The sequence below is a fragment of the Lissotriton helveticus genome, chromosome 7 (assembly GCF_964261635.1).
Source record: "Lissotriton helveticus chromosome 7, aLisHel1.1, whole genome shotgun sequence".
Lineage (NCBI taxonomy): Eukaryota > Metazoa > Chordata > Amphibia > Caudata > Salamandridae > Lissotriton > Lissotriton helveticus.
The window spans coordinates 784,005,689-784,027,021 of record NC_136068.1 but is presented as its reverse complement, the minus strand read 5'-3'; the positions used below and the strand labels follow the sequence as shown (position 1 = coordinate 784,027,021).

Here is a 21,333-nt window from a genome sequence, read left to right as displayed (position 1 = left end):
TCTTCAATGTAACTGCGTGCCAAGAAGTCATGCACCGCTGCAAAAACATTCCAACGTCCCATTATTCCATGTATCACTGCTAAGGCCATAATCCTGCCGCCAGAACAGAGCAAGTCATGAACCACTAAGGGACTCATCAGCTGGTCATAATCAGCGTTGGGAGACACTGTACTGCAAAGACACAAATCCAGGGCCCAATCGAAATCGCAGCTCAGGCAATGAAAGACAGGCTGAACGCATGTAAAAAAGGAGAATCGAAACGATAATCCATAAGCTGTACTCAATGTAGCCAGAGGCAGCGCTCCATAATAACTAAGCATTCGGTTGCGCAGCAGCAACAGCCGGGACATATTGTCGGGTGCTGGAGGATGTGCATCCATATTTAAGTAAACAAATTAATAGAAGTACACCGGCAACTAATGCGACTATTAAGGGGAATCCACCAAAGATGCTGGAAAACATTGAATGAAAAAATGCCAAAAATACACCAATTATAGTTTGAAAAGAATTCACAAGACCACTGCTTCTAACTTAAAAAAAAGTAAGAACCCCGTAGTCAAGGACGCATTAAAGATACTCTGAATTAACTCCCCAAAATACAAAGGCACGTCTGTATTTAATAAATCATACACTTCTGTGCGGTGCGGGTGTTTACTACATGAAGGACAAATGTTTCTCTAGCAGATGTAAGAGCGACCTCTTTTTGAGACAATAGCGCTCTTATACGGCTCACTTGGTTGACTCTGCTTTCAAGGTCGGAATCGACGGCCAGATGGAAACATCCATCTTCCCATGCAGAGGAGTAAACACAAGTTTTTTTTAGCAAACCACACGCTCAGTTACCGTAACCATGTAACCGATGCCTGGTAACATTGCACAACAATCTGCATTATTTCAAATTAAATAAGTCATGTTTCCAGTAAAGTGAACGTTGGTATGATAGCAGGTGTCGCAGTGCCTTTCAAAACTCACACCAAATTAGGCGCATCTTGATTACAAGAGACATGCAATTGTATGTGTCTACAAATTAAGGAGTGATGTGGTTCTATTGTGCAATCCTCGCCATTCACATAGACTTCTTTTCCCTCCCTCAGACACCTATATGTAAATGATAATAACCAAGCTTAATGGAGATAAGCGCTGCCTAAACATCCATATCAACCTATACCATAGTATTAAATGCAAACTTCAAACTTAAACAGGTTAAAAAGTAACGTTATGATACCGTGGATAAGCCACACAGCTGAATCGGATTTCCAATGAGTGACCACTTCTAACCATACTCATAGCGTGCCCTGTGCTCTGATTTGAAAGTGAGAGAGTGATCACACCATAGTTTGTACTGCTAATCATTCTCACCACACGCTACGAATAAGCTTTCACGTTACGCGTCGCATCAAAGCTTCCGTGTGACGTCATGTACGGCGTCCTGTTCGCAAAGACGCGAATGCTTTTAATTGTTTGAAAACATATATTTATGTATTTATTGAACATACTAACAGAACACATTATCTAGGAAAATTATGAACACATTTTTTTTAAATTTCCAATATTCCTACAATACTTTTAAAAGCAATTACACCAATCGCGGTGAAAAGTCATGCGTACTTGCATCCTAAGAACACCGTAATAACAGCGTAACCGTACGCAAAGCCATGTGACTTTAAAAAAAGAAATTTCATTGGTTCAAAGCACTTCCTATTACAACTGTTGAAACTTACGTCCCATTTTAAAAATTCTACTCTGACTTTCTAAAAAGCAACATCTCTTCTGAGAATCTTGTCAAATAGAACAAAGTTTACCATATTAACAGCAAGAGACTCATATTTCAGCCATTCTTCAGAAGAATATTTAATTCCTAAAGAAACTCCAAAGAAGAGGAAAGAAGATCTAATTTGGCAGTTTTTTACTTTTCCAGAAGGGCAAAAAAAGGTTAATGCTCCAAAAGTAACCTGTAAAATTTTCCAAACTTTTTCAAGGGGTGATCCATCTCAAAAATACTCCTTTAGCACAGCAAATATGGAGCGACACGTAAAGAACTTACACCCCAACAACTTTGCTCGAGCTGCAACACAGATGTTGAAGGACAACCCCCTGCTACTGCACCAAGCACATCAACTGCTGCACAAGCATTTTCAGCAAACAGTCCACGCACACAAATTCATCCTGATTTTGCTCAAGTTAAAATTCTATACATTTATTGCAATAAACGTTTGTGTTATGGGAAACAGTCTATTAACCTGATAAAACGCAGGAAGCAGGAGCATCACTGTCCTTGACATTACTTTTTTTTAAATTTTCTCAGGAACTACTGAACTGAGTTACACCATTTAACAAAAAGCAAAATCTGCGAACTGAACTCTACCTCTCTGCCAAATTTGGTGTAAGTCCGTTCAGCCGTTCTAGCAGTAGCCCTGGCTAAAGGTCCCTATGGAAAATTGCATGGGGAAAACACCTTTTGGGACCCCCCCTTTCTTCTCGGACCCCGCTTGACGAATCACCCCCAAACTGTCAGGGAAGGAGCGGAGCAGAGCAGGCCATTTTCTTGGAGAAATTCACGAAGATTCGTCCACCAGCGCCAATGTTATTCCGAATAGAATGTTGTGGATTTCCTATGGAAACTAGGTCCTAACTATAACTACCTACTGGTGACCGCCAGTAGGTAATATATATATATATATATATATATATATATATATATATATATATAGATTTTGCTTCGTTTCTTCTCACCACAATTATCAAGGCTGAAGTCACGGCACAGCAACAGGTCAGTTTGTAAAAAGTTTTATTTACACACCTTTTTTTTTTCTTCAGTTTGTAAAAAGTTTTATTTACGCACCATGTGGTGCAAAGTTAAGCATGCATCAAATAATGGATATATCGATCGATAGATAAATAGATAGATAGATAGGTAGATAGATAGATAGATAGATAGATAGATAGATAGATAGATAGATAGATAGATAGATAGATAGATAGATAGATAGATAGATAGATAGATAGATAAATAGATAGATGCATATATTTTTGTAAACGCTCTGGGGTCCCTAAACGCGGACAGGACTATTTCGTGCTTATGACTTTGATGAGAATCCCGTGTTAGAGAATTAAAGATGCAAACTCTTGATTCTATGTCAGGACCGGAGGCTTCAGATTATGCTTTTCCTTCTTCGCTGTTTATTATAACCAAAACTCAAAGCAGCCCAGAAAAGCACTGAAGTCAAGAAATTTCTATGTCCCAAACAAAAGGGATTAAGAACAATACATCAGAAAAAATCCATCAGAAAAACTACATATCCCATCATTCCATGGGTATCAACATAATATTAGTCCTTCCATAGTGTCCATAACACGAAGATAGGGCGTCCATCTTGTGCCAACTTCCTCTTTCTTCGCTGCTTCGCAGCCAGTTAAGTTCCTTTGCTCATATCTCTCACTTAGATTTGTCCTTGTGGGGGGTTTTGGCTTTCATTGGTTTTTGCTTTCTTATATATAGTGTTATTGATATTCTATTGTCGCTTGGGGGCTCTGTAATGCTTTGAGATTTTGCGTTGCTTGTGTTTATGCTAATAGAGTCCCTTGATTGCGGGGACGTTTTTGCCCCTCACGCGATGTCCCCGTTGTTGTCACGTCGCTGTTTTGGCCGCTAGAGAGAGCCGTTGCGTCTCGTTCTCCTCAGCGCGCTTTTCCTCTCACTGACGAGAGCCACACTGAGGAGAGTGAGCCGTGCCAGAGTGTCGCCTGCCGCCTCACCTTCTACGCCTGTTCAGGACTGTAATTCCCACATCTTGTGAACACCCCAACGGGGTCAGTATTGGCGGTTCTACCGCGTGAACGCCTACGGGCAAGAAAGTGGCACCAACAGCGGTTTTTACCGTGTTTTGTAAACCGGCAGAGTTTTGGAAAGTTCCAAGGGCTTAGCTCTCATAAGCGCGCAGGGAGGCGGCCTGGACCCGGTCTCGTTGAGAGGGTCGGCGCTTAGAGGCGGGTGCTGCCTCAGTTTATTCCTAGTTCTACCAGCCCCAGATCTTATTGCTAGCCTCTGGCTGGCCCATACTCTGGTATTGCGGTTACCAGTGCGGACCTCAGCCTGCCTTAAGCTAATAGCCAGAGGTAACCTATTATGGCAGAGGGATACTACGCAGAAGAGGAGGAAACTCATCAGTATTTATGTGATGATGAGTTTTATGAGGCTGTAGAAAGCTCAATTTACAGATGTGAGCAGGAGATAGTGTGTCCCATGGAGGACAGGCTCTCCGCTCGCATAGTGGAAGAATGTGCGAACCTAGTGCAGGTGCAGTTAGGGACTTCTGGGTTAGCCCAGCGCCCTTAGAGGGAGAACCTCCCGCGCCTAAAAAGGTTTGTAGGGACGGGGGCTCCGGGGGAGCGCAGGTTGTAGACAGGGATGCCTTTGAGCGCCTACAGGATGCCTTTCTGGCTAAGGCGACCGAGCCTACCCCTGCGCCGCTCCCGGCCCCGGGACCTTCAGTGCCGACGGGGACAGCCCCTTCCTCCCCGGGAGGGATCTCCCCTGCAGACACAGACGATGACGAGGAGTCGGTGCGTTCTTGGCGGCCGTCCAGCTCCGCGGCCGAGTTACCACAGGATAGTTCAGGCATGCTGGACCCGGACGAAATCATTCACCCGAGGTCAGCTGCTTGGACTCCTGCGGACAAAGTCGCGAAGTTTGTAGCGGGGCGCCTCCGCAAGCCTTTGGAGAAGGAAGCGAGGAGTTGTCTGAGAGGAGAGTGTCCACGTCCCACTCTAGAAGGGAAAGTCGCCATGACACCGGAGCTGGATGGCAAAATGGGCACGTTCATGGCAAAGTTTGTCAAAGACCCGTTCCTGGCGCTCATGCTAGGACAAGCTCTTAGACGCAATAGGCCCTATTACAAAGATCTTAGATATGGCTGAGGAAGCGAAGGTATCGGGCTCCCCCACATCCCCAGACGTACTGTCGAACTGGGCGCAGAGGGTGGTCATATTTTTGGGGAACGCCAACTGCGCCCTCTCGACGGAGCGTCGTCGCTCCCTTTTGATTAAATTGGACCCCAAGTTGAGGGACTTGGCCTCTTCTGAGGCGGGAGCAGTAGCGCAGGGCAGCCTATTTGGGGACCCTTTCATCAAAGAGCTGGGAAAATTCGTTTCAACTTTCACCTCCCTGGACAAGGCCCAGTACAGTATAAAAAGGCTGTTTCAGCAACGTTTTTCCCGAGGGGCCGGTCGCGGTAGGGGCCTCGCGACCAGCCGTGGCAGTCAGAATTTAGCCAACAAAGGGCAAGTCCCCGGCAGAGGACAGTACAACACCTCGGCCAACTACAACAATTTTTACCCGACCAGAGGCCAACGCTTCAGAGGGCGCGGCGGTTTCAAGAACGACACCGGAGGCAATAATTTCCATGGTAAGTGTGATCTCTGCAGATTAGGTGCGGATTGGGGGCCAGCTAGCGGTTTTTCCAGAGGCTTGGGCACCAATTACAGCAGACGCATGGGTTCTTCAAACTGTGCGCGGTTTCCCTATAGAATTCTACGATCGACCTTGCCAACTAAGGGCTCCTCGCCCTATACATTTTTCCCGGGATGATGCGCAGTTGATCGACGAAGAGGTCTCGGCACTGCTGTGCAAAGAGGCCATTTGTCGATCAACGCGACACCCTTACGGTTTCTTCAGCCACATCTTCCTAGGTGAGAAAAGGGACGGAAGCAAGAGGCCCGTGACCAACCTAAGAGACTTCAACGGGTGGTTGGTTTACCATCATTTCAAGATGGAGGAAATCCATCTTCTCCGGGATGTTTTGCTTCCAAACGACTGGATGGTCCGTCTGGACCTCAAAGATGCGTACTTGGTGGTACCCATCCATCCTCCCCACCGTCGATTCCTTCAGTTTCTCTGGAGGGATCAGGTTTTCGAGTTTACGGCCCTTCCATTCGGGCTTTCTTCGGCCCCTTGGTGCTTCACCAAGCTGTTGCATCCGGCGGTGGAAGTCCTTCGGAGCCGGGGCATTCGGATAATTGTCTACCTGGACAACATCCTTTTGATGGCCCAGTGCCCCAACAAGTTGGTACTTCAGCTCAATCAAATGATCTCCTTGTTACAAGGACTCGGGTTTATCATCAATGAAGACAAATCAGTCTTCACCCCATCTCAGAAGGTGATATTCCTAGGGTTCGTTGTGGATTCGTTGCAAGCCTCTCTAAGTCTCCCATCCCGGAAGATGGCCAAGATTCGGCATGTGCTGCGGCAGACGATTTCCAAGTCACACACTTCCCTGCGTCACATTGCCAGAGTGGTACGACTTTTCTCCATTCAGGCAATTTTTCCGGGGCCCCTCCATTATCGGGCCCTCCAGCGCCTAAAAGCACATCACCTCAGGAGAGGTTTGACTTACGACCAGCTGGTCCCTCTAATGGAGGAGGTGAAAGGGGAAATGACCTGGTGGCTTTCCCATATGGAGGCGTGGAATGGGCGAGCGATTTTCGGGTCAATACCGGACTTAGTAATAAAATCAGAGGCCAGCAGGTCTGGCTGGGGCGCCCTCTGGGGGGATTTCTCCACAGGCCGCGCTTGGTCGTCAGAAGAGCAAAAGATCCACATCAACTGTTTGGAGCTTCTGGCAGGATCCTTTGCTTTCCGTTGTTGGACCAGGGAATCAGCAAAGTCATGTGTCCTCTCATGAATGGACAATGTCTCAGCGGTTCGAAATGTCAACCATCTGGGCGGTCCTCGCTCCCGAGCACTAGCAGATCTGGTGAAGTATTTTGAGGATTATTGTCTGGCCCATCACGTCTCAGTGATGACGGAATACCTACCGGGCCGAGCCAATCAAGTGGCGGATTGGCACTCGAGGTACCTGCGGGATTCCAGTCTTTGAAAGTTGGACGTTCATGTGTTCCAGTGGTTGAACACCCTATGGGGTCCTTTCTCAGTGGACCTGTTTGCGTCCCGCTTGGACTACCAACTACCGAGGTTTTTCAGTTGGAAGCCGGATCCTCTCGCTGAGGCCACGGATGCACTCTTCTAGAATTGGAGTCAGGAACGGCCTTATGCATTCCCTCCATGCTCAATGGTGGTGCGGGCGGCGGCCAGAACGCAGAGGTGATAATGGTGACACTTTTTTGGAGTTCGCAAGTTTGGTTTCCAGTTCTTCTGGAACTTTCTGGGGATTCTCCAATCCTACTCCCCTGGTTCCCTCGATCTGGACGGGACCCACATCACCTCATAATGCAGGACTCTCTCCCCCTCATGGCATTGCGGCTTTCCGGAGACGTTGGTCGCTCCCAGGCCTTTCGGAATCGGCTGAAAACCTTTTGTCAAAGGCCTGGGCGAGCAGTACCGCAAAGAGGTACTGATCCGCTTGGAACAGGTGGGTTCGTTGGTGTCTTCGGCGGGACCTGGATCCCCTGGTCGCAGGCGTTGTTCTCATCCTGAATTTCTTAGCAGAATTAGCATCGGACGGTCTGGCATACCACACCATTAACACAATGCGTTCTGCAATCTCGGCGGCGCATGAGCCGGTGGATGGTGTCCCAGTCGGGGAGCACCCGTTTGTCTGTAAACTCCTATGGGGCGTGAGGCTTTCTCTGCCCCCGGAGCCATGCTATTCAGTCCTGTGGGACGTTAACATTGTTCTGAATCTTTTTCTTTCTTGGCAACACAACAAGTATCTTTCTTTGAAAGAGCTGTCTGCCAAGTTGGCTATGCTCCTGTGTCTGGAATCGTGTCAGAGGGTCTCGGATGAGCGAGCCTTGGATAACTCAGCGAGAATTGTTTCCCCAGAAAGGGTTACCTTTACTGTGGGTCGTCGCACGAAGTCCGCGACGAGATCAATCTCGTATCCAGCGTTTGTAGACTTTCCCAAGCTCAGTGTTGTTCAGTGCCTTAAAACATATGAGGATGTCACTATTGAACTTCGCCCTCCGGGTGAAAGGTAGTTACTCATTGCCCTGTGGAAACCACACAAGGCAGTATCCTCTCCCACTATAGCCAGATGGGTGCGGTGGGTGTTGCAGGAAGCAGGCATTGATACTAAAATGTTCAGTGCTCATTCGGCTAGGGGGGCCATGGCCTTGAAAGCTTTCTCATTGGGAGCGCGTTTGGAGGACTTGATGCGTGCGGCGGATTAGTCCTCGGATTCCACCTTTAAAAGGTTTTAATTCAAACCGGTGGTGGATATGGCGAATCTTGTGGTAAATAAGCTTTGAACAAGCATAATCTGAAGCCTCCGGTCCTGACATAGAATCGAAATTTGCCTAGCTTAGTAACGGTAAGTTTCAATTCTATTAAGGACACAGAGGCGAGGATTATCCCTCCCAAACCTCCTTGGGAGATCCTGCCCATATGGAAGTAAGTAAGCAGATTTTTGCTTCATTGTCAATTTCATTTTGTGTTGTTACTGCAATCCTATCCATGTAAGGAGTTTGCTTTGGAAGTTCTATTTGTTTTTACAACGCTTACACTGTTGTGTCTCTTCCGCTAGGTAATGAAGGTTCAAAACAGGACCGTTGAAATTTTGGCGTGACTCGCACGAAGAAAGAGGAAGGTGGCACAAGATGGACGCCCTATCTTCGCGTTATGGACACTATGGAAGGACTAATATTATGTTGCTACCCATGGAATGATGGGATATGTAGTTTTTCTGATGTATTTTTTCTGATGTAATGTTCTTAATCCCTTTTGTTTGGGATATAGACATTTCTTGACTTCAGTGCTTTTCTGGGCTGCTGTGAGTTTTGGTTATAATAAACAGCGAAGAAGGAAAAGCATAATCCTCACCTCCGTGTCCTTAACAGAATTGAAACTTACCATTACTGAGCTAGGCAAATTTAGATTCTTGAGTATGTAAGTCTTTCAATCAATGATGGTATGACGTTCCTTGGAGATTAAGACATGAGTATGAGAAGTGAACAAACTTTAGAGTAAGAAAAACGCAGAGTAAGAACTCGGCACATTACCTTTGCTATAGATCCTTGCTCATGCTTAGCATTGGGATCCAGCTGTCCGATTGAGTGCAACGGAATTCTCTTCAAATTTCTTTCGGGTGACCTGTAACAAATGAATACCATCTAAGCAATCCCATAAAATAATATCATAAACATTGTTTACATTAAAGCAAACAACTAATATAAATCTGATCAAACCATTCCTGTGCGGAGAAACCTTAAGTCATTCACTTCCAAACGGCACTTCACTTTCTGAAAATGGGATTCACACAAGGAATTCAGGCAGACGTATATGGTTTTACTACTGCCGATTACACTGCCACGTGTGCGGAGAAGTCTGCAATATAAAGATGTGGGAGGTGGGCAGAAAAAGGCGTGGTTAGCCTTGTAAGTGTATGAATGCCCACAAACCTGCATGTTTGTGGACATTCATAAATTGAAATCTGACCCCCCTCCCCAACATATATATAGTCAAAGATTTAGTACAGCCAAGTGACTCACCTTACCAGACGGGAAGATGAATGAATCACCCCCAGATTTGGTGGGGGTGTTGTTGAGGCAGGGCTTTTTTTCCAAAGTAGTAAATATTTTTGCCATTCCCTCTGTGTGGAATTGTGTGCTGCATATAATACAGGTGCAAGGGGAACAGGCAGCCCTAAAAAAATACGTATGATACGAGCAACAGTTCATCTGTAAACCTGCAACTGACACAGCTTTCCACGTGTACTATTGTACCCGTTTTATGAAAAGCAAAACATTTTTAAATTACCTTCGAGCAGAGTCGTAGAAACCAGTCCATACTTTCACACTTTTTCGTGACCCAGTAGTAAGTAAAGTCCTACATGTTCTATTTGGGCCTCAGCAGACAGTAACCTATTGTCACCATTAAACAACACAATACATACATATACAACACAAAAATGGGATGTTTGGTGCCCACTTTAGCCAGTGGCTGGTTTGGCGAACCACCGTCAAGCATTATTTAAATAGGCTGACCATTACAATTTGGGTAAGCCCAGGGCTCTTCAAGGATGTTCATAACATTTTGCAATGTCGTTTGCATTGATGAGAAACTTAAAAATAGTTCCACTGAGTCCCTTCCTGCTTCCCCTGCCCCCTAACATTCTTCCACTGGTTCCCCTTCTGCACTTCATTCTTATAAAATAAAACCAATTATAATAAGATAAGAAAAATGCAATAGTTTCCAGTGGAGGTTTTGATTTACTGGCATGAGGATGCATTTTAATGCTAGTTTGGGAGCTACGCCTGTCAGAAGAAAAAGAGAAAATTGCACCGTGTGGCATCCGTTCTCAACCATACCGCAGGGATGCTAGTCACCTTTCCTAGACATTTATTTTATTTTATTTTCTTTAATGCGTTTTTACCCGAAGGTGTCAGAGCCCTTCACAATAGGAACAATAGTAATACATGAGGAACAATTACAAGTCAGGATGTTACAAAAGCAAACTTTACGTTACATAAGGCAATAGTGACAATTGTGCATGTATCAAGAGCAAACAAAATACAAGAGGTAGCAAACGATACATTACAGGAGGAAAAAAGTGACATGTGTGTATGTTACAAAAGCGTACAAAGTACAAGTAGAGGTATAATACTGCACTAAATGGCAGATACTCAAAACACAAGAACAAACATTACATTTCATGAGGCAATGGTGGCACTTGTGCATGTATCTAGAGCAAACAAAATAAAATACAAGAGGTAGCAAACTATACATTACACGAGGGAAAGTGACGTGTGCATGTTACAAAGGAGTACACGCTACAAGTCGAAGTATAATACTGCAATAAGTGTCAGACACTCAAACCATAACACCACATTGGTAAGGCACTTCTATAGTCATGTAGAACAGAATTTACAATAATGGAAGGACTTCCTTCAGATAATAGAGAGGGCGTGAATTAAATTTGGAAGTGTCTTTGAAGGAGGGGAGCTTTGAGGTCAGTTTTGAAGGCCTGGGAGGAGATGGTGGTCTGGAGCTGAGGCGGAAGTGAGTTCCAGATTCGCACTGCGTTGCCTGAAAGTATTGGGCCATTGATCTTTCTTTCTTGAAAGTGGGAGGTTCAAGCAAAAGATTTTCCACATTACGTGATGGTCTAGAGTCTCCAGAGAGTTTCAGTTTATTCGCCAGATAGCGAGGAGAGGAGGAGTGAAAGGCTTTGTGGGTGATACAGGCAGTCTTATAGATAGATCTTGCCTCGAAGGGAAGCCACCGGAGGGTGGATAAAATGAGTGTGAATTGTTTGCTTCTTTTGGCCCGTGTATGAAACGAGCTGCTGAATGGAGAACAGATTTAAGGGGGGACAGGTGGGATTTGGGAGGCCAGTAAGAAGAGAGTTGCAGTAGTCCAGTATGGAGAGAATCAGCGATTGGACCAGGGTTTTAAGGTCATGCTCCGGGAAGAAACGACAAATCCCCCAAAGAAGGCGCAGTTGGTATCGAGCAGACTTTGCAATGGAATTAATGTGGGAGAGTAGATTGAGTTTTATGTCAAGTATGACACCAAGGGATTTTGTGCTGTCGACAATGAAGGGTTTATTGTTAAGTAGATTCATCTGATCCATCCATGATTAAACCGGGGGAGGAGAAAGTGAGGAGGAGAGGAGGAGGAATTCAGTTTTAGAGGGATTCAGAATCAGTTGATGAGTTAACATCCAGTTTTGAATGGAGTCAAGAGTAGAGCTTAGGATGGAGAGAACGTGAGTGGAGGCCACCTTGAGGTAGATTTGAGTGCCGTCCGCATAGAGATGATAGTGGATCCCGGATTTACTTAGAAGATTTCCCAATGGTTCTAAATAGAGATTGAACAATGTGGGTGCAAGTATAGAGCCTTGAGGAACACCTTGACCTACCGCCAAAGGAGATGAAAGACTATTCGCTATTTTGATCATTTGGGATCTATAAGAGAGGAAGGAAGCAAACCATTTAAGCACGGTGCCCTCCAAGCCCATTCTCTGTTGAAGAGTGTTAAATAGAGTGTTGTGATTGACAGTGTCAAAGGCTGCAGAAAGGTCAAGGAGAATAAGAAGACAAGACTCCCCAGAATCGAGCATCCGCAGCGCGTCATCAATCACTTGCAGCAGGGTTGTTTCAGTGCTGCAGTTTTGAATGAAGACGGACTGCAAATTGTCAAGAAGATCATTGTCCTTGATATGACGAGAGAGTTGTTTCGCTACACATCTTTCTGTGATTTTCGCAAGAAAAGGTAGGTTAGTGATGGGGCGGAAATTGTTGAGGTTGTTCGCATCAGTAGTGGGTTTTTTAAGCAGAGGGGTGACCTGCCCAGTTTTGAAGGAAACAGGAAGGGAGCCTCGACAGAGTGAAAGGTTAACCAGAGTGGTCCAATAGGACAGAGAATGGGTATAGAAGTCAATGGCAATGGCACTAGGGATGGGGTCAAGAGAATGGTTGGAGGGCTTTGTTTCGAGGATGTATTTGAGGAGGGCATCTTCGTAGATGGGGTCAAAGTTTTTTTGCTCCTCCGGGGGGGGGGGGGGGTAGGATGACTGACCTGATCCACAATTGATTTCACTTTTTCATCAAAGAATAAAGCAAATTCCGCTGCTTTCTTTGTTAGATCCTCCAAGTTGGAGGTTTGGGGAGAGCCGTTTGGATACTTGATGAGATCGAATAGTTTTTTGGGTCTATTGTTGGCTGAGTCGAGGAGGGTTCTGAAGTGCACCGCTTTTTCAATGAAGATGTGCTTGTGATACTCGGATCTAGCTGAACGAAGTGTGGCCAAATTATCGATGGAGGGTGCTTGTCTCCATTGTTTCTTGATTTGTTAAACCAAGGTGCTGAGGGAGTGGCCCTTTTCTTTTTGCTTTGGAGAGGAGCGACATTATTGATTTTGACTGCAAGGACTGTGAGGCATTGGGAGGTGAGTTTGTTAACATCTAGGTTTGGGTCTACTCTTGGAAGTGATAGCATAGCTGATTCACAGAGGGTACCGAGGTCAATATTTTTTGTGTCACGGAACCAGGAGGTAGCTCTCTTAGGTTGGCCAAGAGTTATAGAGTGTGACAGGTAAAGAGAGAATGGGATGAGGGGGTGGTCAGACCAGTCTACATGAATAGGGATAGCGGTAGTAAGCATGCCTGTTTTCGAAATAACAAGGTCCAGGATTGAGCCCTTTGAGTGTGTTGTTTCTGTGCAGTGCTGGATAAGATTGTTTGCAGAAAGGAAGGTGGCCAGAAAATTCACAGAAGAGTCTTGAGACGAGCCCTGGTGGAGATTGAAGTCACCCACGAAGATCTGATTGTCACTTTGCGAATATTGGTTGCTAATAAAGTCAGTGTGTTCCTCCATAAATGAGGGGCCGCTAAAAGGTGGGCGGTAAATGGCATGGACTCTGACGGGTGAGCGGTGGTGCTGTTGAAGTTCAAGGGATAGGCATTCAAAAGTGCAGAAGGAGCTGTTAGGAAAAGCCTTAAGTTGAAGGGAGTTTCTAAAGATGACTGCAACACCTCCCCCAACTTTGTCAATTCTGTCATGTCTAAAAATAGAATAGCCTGTGGGTACTAGGAGATCAAACATAGAGTGAGAGGCATCGTGGAACCAGGTCTCTGGGGAAGAGCATGTCAATATTGTGAAGTATGATGGTGTCGGAGATCTCAAGTTTGTGTTTTATTGCAGATCTGCAGTTGTGGAGCAGACAGCGCAGCTCTTTCGAGACTGTTTTGGTAAAGGGGCATTTGGGCTATGTGGGGCAATAGGGATGTTGTACTTATACGAGGGTGCTTGGGAGGGCTTAGGTGTATGAGTGGTTCTGACAGAGGAGATGGTCGGAATAGTGTAGATAGTAGGGTTACTTGGAGATGAGAGTGGAAGAAGGGTGGCATTCAAGGGCTTGTGTGAGTTTGCGATGTTTGCAGACAACAAGTTATGCTTGTCTATTTTGGGCTGTGAGGGCGAGGTGCATCTCGTGGGAAGGTGTGTGTTTTCCAAAGGAATTGAGGTGTATGGAAAAGTGGAAATCTTGGAGCTTAAAAGTGAAATGGATGCTTCAAGTTGGGAGATGGAGGTGATAAGAGAGCCTAGCATATTTTCCAGAGAGAGTAGGGCAGAGCACAGCATGTTGGGTGGCTTGATGGAAACAAGAGGGGGTGTAATTGGTGGTAGAAGTCACGGTGAAGTCTGGGGATGGGAGGGGAGTTGGGGTATAGGGTTTAGAGGTGGGGAAAGGTGGTGGTTGAGAGCGGGCGTTGGTGCATCAGAGGTGAGAGGAGAGTTGACATTGTTGACGTTGCAAGAAGGATAGGAATTAAGGACATAGCTAGGGGGAGGTAGGTGAGGAGCAAGGCGGTGGGGTGGAGGGAGAGTGGGGGAATGTGTGAAGACATAGGAATGAAGGAGGTTTGGGAGGAAGTGAGGGGAGGTGGTTAAAGAGGTCCTGTAAGTTAGGTGAGGTGGCTGTGAGGGAACGGGCAACTGGTAGAGTGAGGGGGGTTGGGAGATGGGAAAGTTGAAGAAAGGAAGTGGTTTTGCTAGGCCCGAGGGAGGGTAAGGGAAGGGTTTACCGAGGGGAAAAAGGGGGTAGCACAGTATTGAGGGAGGGAGAGAGATGCAATGGGTTTGTGGGGAAATCGGGGGACATAGCGAGGGGAGGAGGGGGAAAAGAAGAGGTTAAGAGGAGGGAATAAGGGGGACGTAAGGAAAGTTAATTAGTGGGGAAGGTTGGAGGAGAGGTGGACTAAAAAGGAGGGTGGCAGGTAGGGATCGGGGGAGGAGATGAGATTGGATGGTGCAGATTGGCCTAGGAGTGGATTAGCTAGAGGTCCAGCTGAAGTGAAAAAGGAGGGGGCATACTATGAGGTGGGTAGAATGAGAGAGGAGGGCACAGGGGAGGGGTAGGGAAGAGGGTCGACCTGTGCCTCCCAAGGTGCAGCCTATTGGAGTGTAGGGGGGTCAGGGGCGGAGAAAGGGAGTAATGGATGGAGCTAGATGAAGAGTCAAGGGACAACCCGGTCGCAAGGGAGGGGCGTGGGGAAGGGAAGAGGTGGTCGAAAAGAGAGAGACAGGTGTCTTTGGCTTGGATCATGATTGTACCATTGCTATTTAGTGAGATAGTGAGGGAGCCGTTGAAACACACAGAGGGGGACATTTTTAGCTGTTTCCCATGAGGGATAGAGGAGGAGGAGGTGACGTTAAGGGAGTTGTGTAAGCTGGTGGACCAGGAGGGGATGTCGTGAGTGAAGAAAATGAAATCGTTTTTGAGCCTCCCATGACAACCATTGTAAAATTGATCGACAAAAAGGGAATCAGGTAAACATTCCGTGGTGATATGCTTGAAACGTTTTGCTGCAACTTTAGTCAGGCTAGGAGGATAAATGATTTTGTAGCAATTAATTCCAGACTTAACTCGAGTGGAGGCCATGATGGGAGAATGAGGAGGAGGGGGTGGTGGACATAAGAGAGGGGTGTTACCAGGAAGACGGTGGTGAGGAGAAGTATAAGGACAAAAAGGGGGCACATATTCCAGACGTCGGGTGAAGATATCTGAACTAATGTGCAGCCTGGGAAGTGAGGCAATTAGGAACAGGTTGTTACTCCAGAGCAGGAAAAGATGGGGGCACAAATTCCAGTAGTTGAGAGAGCTTTACTGCTTGGGAGTCACTATGATTTTGTTAGTATTTTGATGGGCCCTTTACCTACATAATCACATAATATCCATGGTGCCACCTGGCACTAGATCATATTTTCCAGGGAATTGTTTACACATGACAGGGCCAACGTGACCACTGTCAGAACCATCACAGAGCGAACTTAGTAAAAGTAGAACAGATCATAAACGTACAATCAGAAACCACTGATAAATACTGTACATAGCATCAGCCGGAAACAGAAACCACATTATACACAGCATCACATTCGGCGCCAAACGCAATGTAATGTTCTCGAGGAGCATCGGGCAAAAAATAAGCTGAGTATCAGTCTTTTTACATTTGAATATAGGGTATTCAACATTCAAAAACATCATAGTAGTAGACAGCCTCTCTCGCCTCTGCTGCACCCAAGACTGCCCTCAGCGAGATAGGCTTTTTACAACACTTGGAAACCTTGTTCGATACAGGAAGAAACACTGCAGGGTTTTCTGTTGACTTCATGCGCAGACAAGGCCTTTCTAGAGCTGCCATGCTAACGTATGTAGCCACTAAAGGGATTTTGTCTTTACATTACACTCATTCGATGTTACGAGGAGAAAGAAAGAAAAGGAGCAGAAAGAAGGGCGAGACACAGAGAAATGAGAGCGAAACAGAGAGATGAGGGAGAGAAAATGGAAGCAGAGAGCAAAGAGCAAAAAGAGAGATTGCAATACTCAGCATGAGTTAGAAAGAGGTAGAGTAGGAGATAAGAAAAGAAAATGAGTAAGATCGAAAGAGAGAGAGAGAATGAAAAAAAACCATAACAGAGAGAGAGAGGGTGAGGCAATGTGAGTGAGGCAGTGAATGAGAGTGTGTTAAAGTGATAACATGACAGTGGGAGTGAGAAAGAGTGTGACAGTGAGGGGGTGGGAGAGTGACAAAGGGACAGAGAAAGTGACAGCTTTTTTTTGTCCTCATGTCAACATGGCGTCTTACAGGTCAAGGACTGTATCCTGGCACCCTTATATCGTATGGACCCTTGCCTTTTCTCAGCCAGACCCTTAAAGAAGGTTCTTTCATCCCAAGGGATAGACACATTCCCCATTTTCTACTGTAATCATGGGACTGCAGAAAATAAAAAAATGGAAAAAAGGAGAACATCCCAGCTAACTTGACCAGTCAGCAAAGGCCTTCCACACATCCCTTGCTTGTGCAAATTACCATCTGTTGCTATTTTACATATTCACCTGGCCGCTGCCAACCAACCATTAGGATGTGGTGGTACGGAATCTATCCAGTGTTTGCAAATCTCTCGTCTTGCCAGCAATATCGGATAAATAAGCAGCTCCCTTGATTTACTATCAAGCATTGTTTCCAGATCGTAGTACATCCGGAAAAACACGAGAGCCGCTGACAATGTTAGTGGTATCTTCAAAATATCACTAATAGTTGATTCTACCACCTTCCAATATTGCTCTATTTCAGGGCATGTAAAGAAGATATGCATATCATTGGCTTTTAGTGTTTTACATCTGGTACAGCTAGGGATTGATTGAAAAACAAACTTAGCTATTTTGTGTGTAGTCTATTTATTGTAAAAAAAATTATGCCTTTTAAGATTTACTGGTGTGACTAGAGAGTATAACTTTTTTAAAGAGCTCTTCCAGATTATCTGCAAATCCTCTTCCTGAAGTGTATCTTGCAAGATGGTGTATGAAGGATCTAATTTCATTTCTTCCACTTCCATCAGTTGTGTGTACCACTTGGAGACTTCTTTGTTTTTTGCCTTTGTGTCTTAGATATCTTTCTCGAAGTCCCAGAGTGATCCTATCTCTTGAGAAATTGTGGAAAGCCATGAGGTTAGCTGAATAAATTTGAATTTCGATAATTCATTTCTAGTTTTAATTTTCAATACTTCCCAGGGGACCAATTTGCCTTCAAATAAAAGTTTGCCTCACTTGATCAGCCCGGTTTGCTTCAATGGTAATGCCAGGGCATCTTTTAGGCTTTCGGGTATACTGGGCAAGTCCCATATGGGAGCAAATCCCGAGAAGTATCCTATACTTAGCATCATTCTCATTGTAAACCATAGACTTAGGGATGTCGTCAAAAATTTTTATCATACTTTTTTTTTTTATTCGGAGCCCCAAATTTGTACAAAAAAGCTGTTCCAAACTCATTTGTCATTTCCCGTAGTATTAGTCTCCAAGTAGTTGAGTCAGGGACCCCTATACGCATTCAAAAGTTTTAAATTGAAATGCCATGCAATATATTTTAAGATCTGGCAAGGCTAGACTCCCCCATGGAGTTGTCTTCTTAACTTCTTCCATAAGAGACGTACCCCTCAAGAGGCCCATATAAAGCTAGTTATTTTTCCTTGAATTTTATTTATCATTTCTTTAGGACATTTTAGCGGAATACAGTTAAATATATATGTTAACTTGGGAAGGAGAGACATTTTTATCAAGTTCAGCCTCCCATAGATAGTGAGTGGGAGGTTTCTCAATCTGGCAAGGGTTCTGTCTATTTCTTTTCCCACTCTAATTAGGTTCTGGTCCCGGAATATCCTTGATCTGTTATTAATTATATTAATCCCTAGGTATATCATCTCCAAGCAACCTCTGTCTTCCCACCTATCTAAGTTCCATACCATCACTTCATTTTTAGTGGTGTTTACTAAATAACCAGAGATTTCCACAAATTCTTTAGTCCCCTGTTTCATCCTAGATACCATTCTGTCTGGGTGGGAGGTATATATTATAAGGTCATCTGCAAATAGGGATATTTTACTATAAGAGCATAGTGAGTGAATGGGGATTATCTGGTCATCCTTCCGCAGAAGCTGAGCTAAGGGTTCAATATAAATATCGAAGAGGAGAGGGGACACTGGACAGCCCCGCCTCATACATCTATTGCTCTTAAAAAGCTCAGTCAACACTCCATTTATCAGTATCTTAGCTGTAGGCCCTTGATACAATTGTTTTAATGGCCCTATTATAGCCCATACTAATGCCCATTGACTCCAACACCGCCCATAAAAACGTCCAGCACACGGGATCAAATGCCTTGGCGGCTTCTATGGTGATTATCGCCAAGGGAAACGATCGCGCAATTGTTAAATCAATAATCCCGCTCAAGGACAAGGCAGTTCCTGGATCTGCCTCCTGGGAACAAATCCCTTCTGGTCCATATGGATTAGCTGAGGAGCTACCTTGGCCAATCTCCCCGCCAGAATGCCGGCATAGATTTTGTAGTCGACATTTAGGAGGGAGATGGGCCGGTACGAGTCTGCACTCTGGATCCTTTGTAGGCTTAAGGATCATCATAATTATGGCTTCCTTCCATGAGCCTGGGATCTTTTCCTCTCCCCTGTAGATTGAATTGAACAATATTACCATATCCGGAATTATTTCTTCTACAATTATCTTGTGTAATTCTCCTGGTAGGGAGTCGGGACCTGCAGCTTTCCCTCTTTCTAGATGTATAATTTGTTCTCTAATTTCGCCCTCGGTTATTTCAGCTTCTATCATCTCCCTGCCATCTCTTGAGAGAACTAGGAGGTCTAATTTATCCAGCCAATTTTTTATCATCCCTTCTTCTGGTCTAGTTTCCTCAGTGTATAGTTCCTAAAAAAGGGAGACCAGGCGAGCCTTAATCTCATCTTCCTTATTTGAAATGTCCCCCTGGGCATTAATAACTAGTTATTTAATATAGTTCCAGGACCTATCGGCCCTGGACATCCAGGCTAACAGTGCACCGGCCTTCTCCCCATACTCGAATAAATCCATGTTACCAGTCATCCACTTCTCACGGGACTTGGTCTCAAGTGTCACCCTATAGTTTAGTCTTGCCTCTTCCAATTGTTTAATTAAAGACTCTGCATTTTGGGAGGGATCAAGAGACTGCATCTTTAATTCCAACTCCCCCACTCTTCTTTCCTGATATTTCAGTTCAGATTTATCGCATTTATTTAGGTACGATGCTTGATTTTGTAATAGCCCTCGGTGTAACAACGGGGAACATGGCGGCCGCGAGGTAACCGGTCGCAGACAGCCGGAGTGAGGAGCGCGTCGGATTGAGAATGCCAGCGTGTAACATGTGGTCCTGCCCTGGTTTTTCCTGCGATTGATTACCCACGGTGCCCACATTATCTTTTTTCCGACCTCCATTGCGTGCCACTAACAGCAGTAAAGAGGAGAAGTGCAAAGAGGGGGACTAAGTAGGGAATTTGTCAAGAGCAGGCAGAATGTAGCTCTAATGTAAGAAGCTGACAAATATAATGATGTTAATACCGGAGTAGAGGCAGGGGTGCCTTGGAAGTGACATAAGCAGGGTGGACGCAGCAATATCATTCAAAAGCACTTGTGGCTGCGTTCCAATGTACGACTAATTGTTCTTTTTTTTGTGACCCGGGTGTATTCGTCTCCGTTACAGCAATTGTGCTCCTTCCTCAAACACACATTTATGACATTTCCATCATGGCCAGTGATGGTACATGCAGCAGTATTAAAATCGCTGTGCTGAGGGTGTCTCCCGCCCACAATGGTGAACCATAACCGTGCAAGACACGTTCTATTTATTGTCCTGCGGTGCCTCATTCGCATGCAGGGCAACTGTGGGTTAAGCGACACTTTCCCATGTTGCATTGGGGTTACCGTTCCACGTAATGTGACAGGACAGGCCCGGTCTGGTCAGCGGTGCCTGGTGCTGGACTCTCAGTGCCCGGAGGCCAACGTCCGCCAGTTGCTACCTCAAGCTGAGACGTGTTTGGCTTTAAGCTCTTGCCGAAGTAACTGGGCGTGCCCCAGTGAATAGCCAAATGGTTGTACTTTAACATCCTAGTTAAAGAAACAAGTCTTGTATTTGCTGTAGGTTCTAACATATTCATTTATTTATTCATTTCTATATGTCAAAAGCTGCAAGAAACATATTACATGACAACAAAGTGTGTAAGATAAAACAGAACGCATCACTGTATTGTTAGAAACAAATAAGAAAAATAAGTTACTATTTAAAATTGGGAAGAAATGCCCCAGCTGATTAAAATATCCGGAAATTCTCTCAATAAAACATTATTGATATATTTATTTGATCGTGCTGTGCAGGAACGATTCTAGAGGTGAACTCCATGATCTTGATGCTTTTTTGCTATTCTAATACAAAAGTTTTTTTGAAATGCTCTTTATTGGCATTTTAAACAAATGAAGTCATTACATTCCAACAAGCTAGTCCGGTATGAAGCAATAAAGGATCATTTATACATAGGTACCCTTCAGTACACACTTATCTTGACCAATCTTTCTGTAACTCCTCTCCTAAAATCTTGTACAGGATGTTAAATTTACAATACAAAGTACACACTGTTCATCAATGAAGCCACAAATGTAACAATGCAACACACGTGTCCCTGAGAGGACTAGTAGTACACTTACACATCTAATCGGCATACCAAATGCAGCGTCTCCCACTCATTGTAATGTACGTGGGTGGGAGGTGTGCACACATCACTCCTGCAATGGATTCTGCGAACTCACCCCTCCCAGCCCTTCAACTGTTGCTTGAAATCTGGCACTCCAAGACAGGACGGGGTCTAGAGGAAGGTGGCAACACTTCCCAGAAGGTGATGAGTTGTACGTGCTCGTAGGTAACATCCCCGACCCACTCCTTCAAGGAGGGCACACGCCGTCTGCCCCAGTGAACAGCAACCTGACATTTTGCAAACAGGAGGAGAAGCGCATGCAGCTTACGTAACTTGGGCGGAGTGTCCTTCACATATCCCAAAAGA

The 21,333-nt window shown here is 45.1% G+C and overlaps 1 protein-coding gene across 7 annotated transcripts in view; it reads right to left on the bottom strand.

Annotated features, from left to right (window-relative positions):
• Window positions 1-21,333, bottom strand: part of LOC144769184 (uncharacterized) — a 4,448,662-nt gene that overhangs the window by 1,305,081 nt on the left and 3,122,248 nt on the right. For all 7 annotated transcript variants that reach the window (XR_013598674.1, XR_013598675.1, XM_078653198.1 and 4 more), the window contains one exon: window positions 8,956-9,046. Coding sequence is in view for 5 of the 7 variants with exons in the window: in XM_078653198.1 (XP_078509324.1) it covers window positions 8,956-9,046 (91 nt within the window). In the remaining 2 variants the exon portion in view is untranslated. The remainder of the gene's footprint in view (window positions 1-8,955; window positions 9,047-21,333) is intronic.